The following is an 11,009-nucleotide window of genomic DNA, read 5'->3' on the forward strand; positions in this document are numbered from 1 at the left end:
AAAGGAATGAAGTATTGATACATGCTATAACATGGATTAACCTTAAAAACCTTATTAAGTGAAAGAAGTCAGACACAAAGCTATATAATGTAGGAGTCCATTTATGTGAAATGTCCACAGTCTGCAAATCTTGTAGACATAGAAAAGCGGATTAGTGGTTGTCACTACCTAAGGGTGAAGGGGTTGAGGAATGACTGCCATTGAGTCATAGTTTTGCGGGGGGGGGGGGGGGGGGGGGAGTTGTGTGTGAAAATGTTCTGAAATCAGTGGTTATGGTTGAACAACTTTGCTAAGTATACTAAAAAACACTGTACATTTTAGAAGGGTGATTCTTAGGATATGTTAATTATATCTCAAAAAAATAGTCTGGGGTGCCTGGGTGACTCCGTCAGTTAAGCTTCCCACTCTTGGTTTCAGCTTAGCTCATGATCTCACGGTAGTGAGTTTAAGGTCCAAGTCGTCAGGTTCTGCACTGACAGCGCAGAATCTGCTTGAGATTCTCTGTCTCCCTCTCTCTCTGCCCCTTCCCTGTTCATGTGTGTTCATTCTCTCTCTCTCTCTCTCTCTCTCTCTCTCTCTCTCTCTCTCTCTCTCTGTCTCCGTCTCTCTCAAAAATAAATAAATAAATGTAAAATTAAAAAAATAGTCTAAAGACGCCTGGGTGGCTTACCGTCAGTTAAGTGTCTGACTTCAGTTCAGGTCATGATCTCATAGTTTATGAGTTTGAGCCCTGCATCAAACTCTCTGCTGTCAGCACAGAGCCATCTTCAGATCCTCTGTCTCCCTCCTTCTCTCCCTCCCCAACCTCAAAAATAAGTAAACATTTTAAAGAAGTAGTCTAAACAGTTACATTGAAGGTTATAACCGTATAGTAAAATTTGCCATATAATCAGATGATTACATCTTCTTGAATTAGTTTATTCCCAGAAATTTGAGGAATAGATTATGTTTTGTGAAATCTTGTGACATTGATGCCTAACATATGTATGCCTGTGCGTACATAACCATGTAATGAAATTTTTATTTTTAGTTCATGAAGTAACAAGTTAAAGAAATGGCCTTTTTGTAAGCCTGAGGAAGTGTGTATATGTATATATGTGCAGCCTATACACATGGTCATCCACAGAAAAAATGGGAAAATACATGACTATAAACCAAACAGGGATTTACTGCATGACTGAGAGACACTTTGTTTTGCTGTATATTGTTTCAAGGCTTTAAAAAATTTTTTTAATGTTTGTTTATTTTTGAGAGACAGAGAGACAGAGAGACAGACCGGGTACAATCAGGGGAGAGGCAGAGAGGGAGAGAGACACAGAATCTGAAGCAGGTTCCAGGCCTCGAGGTGTCAGCCCAGAGCCTGACATGGGGTTTGAACTCATAAACCCTGAGGTCATGAACTAAGCTGAAGTTAGGTGCTCACCTGACTGAGCCACCCAGGTGCCCCTCAAGATTTTTTCAAATGAACATAATACTGAATTTTTTTTAAGATTTATTTTTTAATTTAGGTTTTAAAAAGCAAAATAGCATGTATACAGAAAAGTCTGAACATATAAAACAAGAACAGTATTTCACAGTATTTCAGTTGTGAAACTAATATTATTGAAGTTATTTCACCAAATATGCTTTTTTATATTGTTACATGGAGACATAAACCTAGTTAAGAATGAATATTTTTGTCTTTAAAATTAACTCTGAATTTTGGCTCTTTTTGTTGCAGTTTGCATTGAGACTCCTTGCATTCCGCCAGATACACAAAGTTCTAGGCATGGATCCATTACCCCAAATGAGCCAACGTTTTAACATCCACAACAACAGGAAACGAAGAAGGGATAGCGATGGAGTCGATGGATTTGAAGCTGAGGGGAAAAAAGACAAAAAAGATTATGATAACTTTTAAAAAGTTTCTGTAAATCTGCAGTGTTAAAACAACAGGTGCCCATTTGTTGGTTGTTTTTCATTCATAATAATGTCTACTTTGAAAAGTTTATCAAGAATTTAAAGAATTTCATGGAAGAACCAAGTTTTTCTGTGACATTAATATCTTAATGTACAGTGTTAGGTATTATATTGAATGGAAAGACACCCAAAAAAAAAATTGTGCTCCAACTAGGGGAAAAACAGTGGTTCAGATTTTTTCCCCATTATTTTGGTTTTATTTACTGGTTGCCCTAGCTCCCCCTATTTTTGTGTCTTTTATTAACTAGTCTTATTAAATCTTTACTGTATTTAATGCAGTGTTTGTGCTTCAGTTGCTATGTGTATTTTGATATTTTTATTTAGTTTTGTTTGCTCTTTGACACTAGATGTTACTTTGTGTTATAGATGATATCCTTTGCCCTTCTTAATATTTTACAGCAGTACGTTTTTTTGTAACGTGGAACTGCAGAATTTTTTCTTTTTGTTTTATTCTGTATGTGATGGATTTCAACACAAAAAGTTATCCTGCCATTTAAGTGCTCAGAACTGAATGTTTCTGCAGATCTTGTGGCATTTGTCCCTAGTGTGATATATAAAGGTGTAATTAAGACAGATTTCTGTTAATCTAATCAAGTTTGCTGTTAGTTGTGCATTAGCAGTATAAAAGCTAATATATACTATATGGTCTTGCAACAGTTTTAAAGCCTCTGCATAATTGATAATAAAAATGCATGACATTTTTGTTTTTAATAGACTTTTAAAATTATAATTTTAGGTTTGACACGTAGATCTTTGTACAGTTGACTTTTTGACATAGCAAGGCCAAAAATAACTTTCTGAATATTTTTTTCTTCTGCATAAGTGGAAAGGGCATTTTTCATATATAAGTGGGCTAACCAATATTTTCAAAAGAACTTTATCATTGTGCAACTAACAACAGTAACTAGCCCTTAATTATGATGACAGTTCCTTATTGGTGTGTGTGAGATTACTCTAGCAAACTATTACAGTGTAACACAGTTGAATGATTCCTCCCCCTGCCCATCACCCACATAATTTACAGTTCTCTTAACAGTGAGGTTGATAAAGTATTACTGATAAAAAATTAAGGTTATCTAAGGAGAAAAACCAGAAAATTATTTGGTGTGGCCATCTTACATGCTTATGTGTCCTACAAAAAGCTAAATATTCTAGCAGTGGTGTAATGAGAAGTTACATCTTACTGTTGATGTATGTATGCTCTGGTACACAGATGTCATTTTGTTGTCACAGCACTACAGTGAAATACACAAATAAAAACTTAAATTCATATAATGACTTAAATGTATTATATGTTAGAATTGACTCATAAACTACTTTTGCTTTGAAATGACTTATGCTTCAGTAAAACCATATTCAAGTTTTTTGGGTACTTATATCTTGTTATGCTACCTGAGCACATAATTTCAGAAGAATTTATAATTCAGTAGTCTATTGGCTTAACTTCTTAATTTGGTCAGAATCTTTCCCTGGACCCTTAGAGAACCAGGAAACCGTAGGAGACGACTACCAGAGAACTAGAACAAGAAACTTGGGCTTTTTTACCAATTTTGTCACATATACTATGTAACATTGGCAAGCCTTTTTTTTTTTTTTTTTTTTTTTTAATGTTTCTAGGTCTCCTTTTACTCTTTTGAATAATTAGTTGCCCAGTAAAATTTTGGAATTTTGTTTTTCACAGTTCTCTTGAGAGAGAAGGCAAGAACTGACATTTTGTCACGCACTAATGACACAACATACCATGCTTGGTCATTTCCCGTTTTAACCTATCATAACGATAAGAATAAGTGACAGTGCTGTATTTCTTATTTTTCAGATGAGAACACTGAAGCCCAGAGTGGCTAACTAACAAAAGATCACAGATCCACTTATGTGACAGGATTGAAATTGAGTCAGGTTTCAGTAGGAGCTATAGTTAGCGCCGTTTAAATTTTTTATGAAAATAAATGTTTCAGTACTACTTATTTTTTGCATGATGTAATGGTTTCATAGTTGTGGCTAGACCCACATTAACCATCTTGTGTGAAATAACTTGGATTTGTTAATATCTTCTGCTTTGACAATTTTTAAAGAAAACTATAAACTTTAGTTAAAAGAGGCATTGGTTATCACCCTGAGAATACATTCTGGAATCAGTTGTTTTGGTAACTAATTATTAGTTATTCTCTGCATCTCAGGCTGGCTTTCCCTGTTACTTTGTTACAGTAATTTAATGATGACCGTAATAAAACAAATTGATTCCTCTCACCTACCTCCATTTAAATGATACACTCCAAATTAGAATTTTCTTTTTCTTCACCACTACTATTTCTTCTGTTTCTTTGGATAAGTTAGAATTGAAAATGCAGAACTGCATGAACAGCATAGCAAAAGATCTCTAGTTTTTATTGTTTTTTTCAATGTTTATTCATTTTTTGAGAGAAAGAGAGCGATTGGGGGAGGGACCAGGAGAGAGGGAAACACAGAATCTGAAGCAAGCTCCAGGCTCCAAGCTGTCAGCACAGAGCCTGATGCAGGGCTCAAGCTCCTGAATGGTGAGATCATGACCTGAGCCAAAGTCAGATGCTCAACCGACTGAGACACCCAGGCACCCCCAGATCTCTGGTAAGTCAAGAGTATTTTAAGTAATTTTTTCCTGCTTGTTAACAAAAACATGAATAAAGATTTTTCCCAATAAAGGGCAAATTTTATAGTGTCCTAGAAAGATAATGTTCATAGCATTGGTCTCAAATTTGACTATTCCATGAGAGTTGTCTGGAGAACATTCTAAAAAGATTGAGGAGGGCCAGAATAAGCCTAATTAGGAATGTGCTCTTCTCTCTCCTCTCCCTTCTCTTCTCTCCTCTCTTCTCTCTCCTCTCCTCTCTCCTCCTCTCCTCTCTCCCTCTCCCTCCTCTCTCCCTCTCCCCTCTCCCTCTCCCTCTCCCTCTCCCCCTCTCTCCCTCTCTCCCTCTCTCCCTCTCTCCCTCTCTCCCTCTCTCCGTCTCTCCCTCTCTCCCTCTCTCCCTCCCTCTCCTCTCTCCCTCTCTCCCTCTCTCCCTCTCTCCCTCTCTCCCTCTCCTCTCTCCCTCTCTCCCTCTCCTCTCTCCCTCTCTCCCTCTCTCCCTCTCCCCTCTCCCCTCTCCCCTGTCTCCGAGAGAGAATTCCACGCAGGCTTCATGGTTTCTTGCTCAGCGCAGACCCAATGTAGGGCTCAAACCTAGGAACTGTGAGATCATGACCTGAGCTGAAGTCAAGAATCTGACACTTAACCAACTGAGCCACCAGGCACCCCAAGGCTGTACATTTTAAGATGGCTTTCTTGTAGGTATTTACTTGAATGGATGGTTTACACACACGTTTAAAATTTTAAAGGTGTAAAGGAATATATGGCTTAAAAGGTCTGCCTCTTGTGTTGCCCCTTCCCAGAGGCAGTCAGTGTTATCCATTGTATGTCCTTCCACACATGGTCTGTGCATGTGGCATGAACGTGTACACCTCTTTGCTTTTTTACAAATGGCTGCATACTGGGCTTATTCTGCACCTGCCTTCCTTTCCTTTAAATATCTGAGTCCTAGAGATTATTCCATATCAGTACACATAGGGAAATTGCATTTTTGTCAAGCACTATAAGATCATTCAAATTAGAATTTTTTTTCTTTAAGTATAGGTGGTTCTGATTGAGTGGTACATTGGTCATTCTTGAATAAATGTGCGTTATAGCAGTGACCATCATTTACTCTAGAGTTCAAAAGCTATTTTGTGTGTTTTTGTGTATACATTTGTTTAAATAAGTTCTATGCCCAGCATGGGGCTTAAACTCATAACCCTGAGATCAACAGTCACATGCTCTACTGCCTAAGCCATTGAGGCATCCCTACAAAACTGTACCTTAAATTTTGTATTCTAAGTATTTTTTTTTTTTTTTTATCAGCCACACATTATATATGGCAATATATATGACTGGATGGCTCAGTCCGGTAAGTACTTGACTCTTGATACATTGGCTCAGGTTATGATCTCATCTCACAGTCATGAGATCAAGCCCGGTGTTGGGCTCCACACTGAGCATGAAGTCTGCTTGAGATTCTCTCTCTCCCTCTGCCCTCTTCTCTCAAAAAAAATAAAAATCTTAAAATGTTAATGCTTAAAGTAGGGGTTTGGAGGGAAGTTCAAACCTACATTACCAATAACAGCTAATTTTGGTGAGATAGCATTGGAACTTCTAACCTGGAAGGAACTCCCTGTGTCCCTTATCTGATATCCAAAGAGAGAGAAACGTATCCTTAGCATTGGTTCACACCAATGTTCAGTTTGGTGTTCAGTTCTGGGCTGCTTCTTATTGATGTTGTTGTTGTTAACTGAGCTTTAGCCCAATGTGGGGCTTGAACTCACAACCTTGAGATCAAGAATCATTTGCTCTACTGTCTGAGCCAGCCAGGTGCCTGTCTCAGCATTTGTTGTTGAGTGATAACTTGGAGTGACCAAGGTAGTGAAAATTTGAAACTAAACTCTACAGTTAGAACCACAGCACAGGAGGAACAAGAGATGTGGGGGAGAGAAAGGATTAGAAGTATCTTCAAATATGAATATCTATAGAAAGCATAGTTTTTGAAAATGTTAACTGCAACAATAAAATAGATGAATGTCACTGGAAAGAAGTTGGTGCCTGTGTTCAAATATAACCACCTGCTTAACATTTTGGTTAAAGGTTCTGGCATTAAGTATGAAAGTATATAAGCTAACCAGATCTTTTCAAAGTTGAAGATGCTGTTACCAGGAATACCTCAGATACTTGGAGGTTCAGTTCTAGACCACCATAACATAGTAAATGTCACAATAAAGTGAGTCAAATGAATTTTTTGGTTTCCCTATATATAGATAGAAGTTATGTTCATCTATTAAGTGTGTCTTTAGTAAACATTGTACAGGGGCATTTGGGCAGCTCAGTTGAGTCATTTAAGTGTCTGACTCTTGATTTCGGCTGAGATCATCATCTCACAGTTTGTGAGTTCCAGCCTGGCGTCGAGAGAGAGGTGAGCGTGTGTACTCTCTCAAAATAAATACATAAACTTAAAAAAAAAAAAATGTACATACCTTAACTCTAAAAAATAAAAAAATTAAAATTTTAAGAAAACAATTTTTAAAGCAAAATGCTAACCATCATCCATGCTTTCAGTGAGTCATAATCACTGATGACAGATCACATAACAATTATAATAATAATGAAAAAGTTTGAAATATTTTGAGAATTAGCAAATGTGACACAGAGACACTATGTGAGCAAGTGCTATGAGAAAAATGGCACTGAGAGACTTGCTTGATGCACAGTTGCCACAAACCATCAATTTGTAAAAAAACAAAAACCACACAGTATCAGGGCACCTGTCTGGCTCTCAGTTAAGTGTAGGACCTCAGCTCAAGACATGATCTCATGGTTCATGTTTTGAGCCTCGCCTCAGGCTCTATGCTGTCGGTGCAGAGCCCACTTTGGATCCTCTGTCCCCCTCTCTCCCTGCCCCTCCCCTGCTCGTGTGTACTCGCACTCTCTGTCAAAAATAAACATTAAAAAAATTACAAATTTATTTATTTTGAGAGAGAGCATGTACGAGGGAGCACATGAGTAGGGGAGGGGCAGAGAGGGAGAGAGAATCCCAAGCAGGCTCTGCACTGTCAGCACAGAACCCAATGTGGGCTCTGGCTCATGAACCGTGAGATCAGGACCTGAGCTGAAGTCAAGAATCAGACGCTTAACCGACCGAGCCATCCAAGCACCCCTAAAAAAAAAAAAAAGAAAAAAAATCTTTAAAAATAAAAAAAGCCTCAATATCTGTGAAGGGCAGAAATAAAGCAAAGTACAATAAAATGAGGTATGCCTTTATACTGTTAGTCCATGTGCCTAGTAAAGATCATTTGAATAGAATTCAAATAGCCATTGTCTCAAAGTTGATAATTATTTCATGGCAGCCAAAATGCAGGCATGAATAAGATTTCGGCAAAGTGGAGGCTGGTTTTGCTCTATACCTTGTTAAATTTTCCCTTGTTTTCCATGGCATTGAAATTCCTGGTTCGTTGGTTTTATTTCCTCCTACCTCTCTGAACATTCCTTTTGTGCTGCTGCTTCTAGGTGGCACTTTCCATGGTTCTGTCATCAACATCTTCTGCATGTGTACATGCTATTGATGATCTCATCCACCTTTCAGGATTTAGATACTCCCTTTGTTAAAATTATTTCCAAATCCTGCCTTTTTCCAAACTCCAGTCTATTCAGCCTACAACCCCCAGATTATTCCTCCTAAAGCATCTGTTTGATTATGTCACTGCTACTCAAGATACCTTCAAGCAACTCTACATCAATGTACTGAACAGTATGTATTCATCCTCACAACATTGTGTTTGCTACACACGAGTAAACTAGGGTTTGAGATTAAGTAACTTGCTGTTTCTGTAATAAAAGGTCACTTGAATGATAGAGCTTCTTGAATTGGGTCACATCATCAGAAAGCTACATATTTGGAGAGTTCTTTGACTTCAAAGCCAGAGCATTTAACCTTTATGCCATGTACTTCCCATAGATGTATCCTGCAGCTAAGCCTCTTTCTGTACAATTTTAATGCTTAAGACATGAATTTTAAGTATCCCAATTTTGGTCTATTCCAAAGGCCTACCCATCAGCCCTTTTCCACTCTTCAGATTCTGAAGAATTCACAACACTACTTCTCTTTCAAAGGTCAGTGGTTAAGGAATAATAGGAAAAGGGAATGCCATCTCCATTGCTCTGCATTTTAACCTTTACCTGAGCCAGAAGTCATATCTTATGTACTATATCCAGGATATAGCTATGTCTTATTTGGCCCAAACTGTTAAAAACAGCCAAGGGGCACCTGCATGGCTCAGTAGGTTGAGTGTCTGACTTCAGCTCAGGTCATGATCTCACAGTTTGTGGGTTTGAGCCCCGCATCAGGTTCTGTGCTGACAGCTCAGAGCCTGGATCCTGCTTCGGATTCTGTGTCTTCCTCTCTGCCCCTCCCCTCCTCATTCTCTGCCTCTGTCTGTCTCAAAAATAAAATAAACATTAATTTTTTTTTCTGCAGTTTTATACCTTTATTTGACAATCAGCAATTCTCATCCACATTAACAGTCTGTAGATTTTTGAAAGTGGCGACAGGTACATAAGTAACCAACGTATAGAGCTTGTTTGGTGAATCCTCATCCTCGTTACTTTTTCTGGACAACCGCACACGGATACAGTACGGAACATTCCTTATTCCTTTGGCCCAGACAGCTTTGTTGAGCCTGGTGTCAATGTGCACATCTGGGGTTCCCATCCCCTGCATAGCAAATTTCCGGATCTCTTTGAGTGCCCAAGCGGCACGCTTCTTGAAACCCACTCCATGGATGCGCTTGTGAATGTTGATGGTGTATTCTCTGGTCACTACCTCGTTGATGGCAGAACAGTCCTTCTTCTCGCCACCCTTCTTGGCAGGAGCCATCCTGCCAGGCCCGGGTTGGAAAGGAAGACCACGAGGTATTGTGGGAGAGGGAAAGCAGCCTAAAAAAAAATTCTTTTTAATTTTTTTTTTTAACGTTTATTTATTTTTGAGACAGAGACAGAGCATGAACAGGGGAGGGGCAGAGAGAGAGGGAGACACAGAATCCGAAACGGGCTCCAGGCTCTGAGCTGTCAGCACAGAGCCCGATGTGGGGCTCGAACTCACGGACCGTGAGATCATGACCTGAGCCAAAGTCGGACGCTTAACCGACTGAGCCACCCAGGCGCCCCCCCCCAAAATTTTTTTTAAACAGCCAATGTTAAAGAACAATTTCACAGGGGCACTTGGGTGGCTCAGTCAGTTAAGCATCTGACTGGATTTCAGCTCAGGTCATGATCTCACAATTCTTGAGTTCAAGCCCCACCTCTGACTCTGTGCTGGCAGTACAGAGCCTGCTTGTGATTCTTTCCCTCTCTCTGCCCCTCCCCTGCTGGTGCTCTTTCTCTCTCTCTCTCAAAATAAATAAATAAACTTAAAAAAAAAAAAGAAAAGAAAAATTCACAGGAAATCCCAATTTGACTTCTCTTGAAAAAATGGAAGATCTGATGACAGGAAGGCATGTGTTCCCCTGTGGTAACAATTAACTGAAGCTGAGAGGAATGGCTATTCCCTCTGGTGGACAAATTTAAGACCGTCTTCTCTGGAAAGTTTATCACAGCCTCTACCATTCCCTATTTTGTCTACCAGGCTGGCCTTGTGTGCATTTGATTTTATGACATTAGAGACCCCAGTCATTTTACCTATGGACTCCTAAATTTAGTGTGCGAACACATCTCTTAAACTGAGGCATAATCTCAAAAATTACTTTCAGTTCCCAAATTCTTCAATTCTGTGATCACATGTTTCTCTTCTTAAACACTAGGATACTTGATGTCCCTCACACTTAGTATAAAGGACAGTCATAGGGGCGCCTGGTTGGCTCAATCGGTGGAACATGTAACTTGATCTCAGGGTTGTGAGTTCAAGCCCCATGTTGGGTGTAGAGATTACTTTTAAAAATAAAATCTCAAGGACTGTCATAAACACTCAATGCACTTCCTTCATTGATTGTTTCAAGAGAAATGTCAGGAAGGAGACCTAAAATTTAAGCAAACTACATATTCAGGGAATCCTTTATTTCAAAGCAGAGACCAAAATCTCCCAGAAATCTCATGGTAATGTTGGAGCAGCCGGTCTGTCCTCCTGTCTGCTCTTTGGTTGGACTTAATGAAAGAGGTAGAAGAATCAGTGGGAGCTGATGAGGAGCAAAGATGGGCTCAAAGGAAAATAAGATTTTCTAGATGACAAAATTCTTAATTGTATGAGTTTTTAGGGGCACCTGGGTGGCTCAGTTGGTTGAGCATCCAACTTCAGCTCAGGTCATGATCTCACCATTCATGAGTTCGAGCCCCGTGTCGGGTTCTGAGCTGACAGCTTGGAGCCTCGTTCAGATTCTGTGTCTCCCTTTCTCTCTGCCCCTCCCCCGCTCACACTGTGTCTCTCTCTGTCTCTCAAAACTGAATGAAAATTTAAAAAAAA

The 11,009-nt window shown here is 39.2% G+C and overlaps 2 protein-coding genes across 2 annotated transcripts in view; one reads left to right on the forward strand and one right to left on the reverse strand.

Annotated features, from left to right (window-relative positions):
- ZFR (zinc finger RNA binding protein) overlaps positions 1 to 3,229 on the forward strand; it is an 86,228-nt gene extending 82,999 nt beyond the window's left edge. The window contains 1 exon segment of the mRNA XM_043600399.1: positions 1,721 to 3,229. Coding sequence (XP_043456334.1) covers positions 1,721 to 1,900 — 180 coding nt within the window. The 3' untranslated portion in view covers positions 1,901 to 3,229.
- A 5,798-nt stretch (positions 3,230 to 9,027) lies between these two features.
- On the reverse strand, positions 9,028 to 9,493 carry LOC122478861 (60S ribosomal protein L31-like). Its single transcript, XM_043572613.1, has one exon. It carries the CDS (start codon positions 9,429 to 9,431, stop codon positions 9,054 to 9,056), a length of 378 nt encoding a protein of 125 aa, XP_043428548.1. The 5' UTR covers positions 9,432 to 9,493; the 3' UTR covers positions 9,028 to 9,053.
- Between the last annotated feature and the right edge of the window lie 1,516 nt (positions 9,494 to 11,009).

The sequence above is a fragment of the Prionailurus bengalensis genome, chromosome A1 (assembly GCF_016509475.1).
Source record: "Prionailurus bengalensis isolate Pbe53 chromosome A1, Fcat_Pben_1.1_paternal_pri, whole genome shotgun sequence".
Lineage (NCBI taxonomy): Eukaryota > Metazoa > Chordata > Mammalia > Carnivora > Felidae > Prionailurus > Prionailurus bengalensis.

Coding starts and splice junctions, on each gene's coding strand:
- LOC122478861 (XM_043572613.1), bottom strand. CDS start 9,431: ATGGCTCCTGCCAAGAAGGGTGGCGAGAAGAAGGACTGTTCTGCCATC.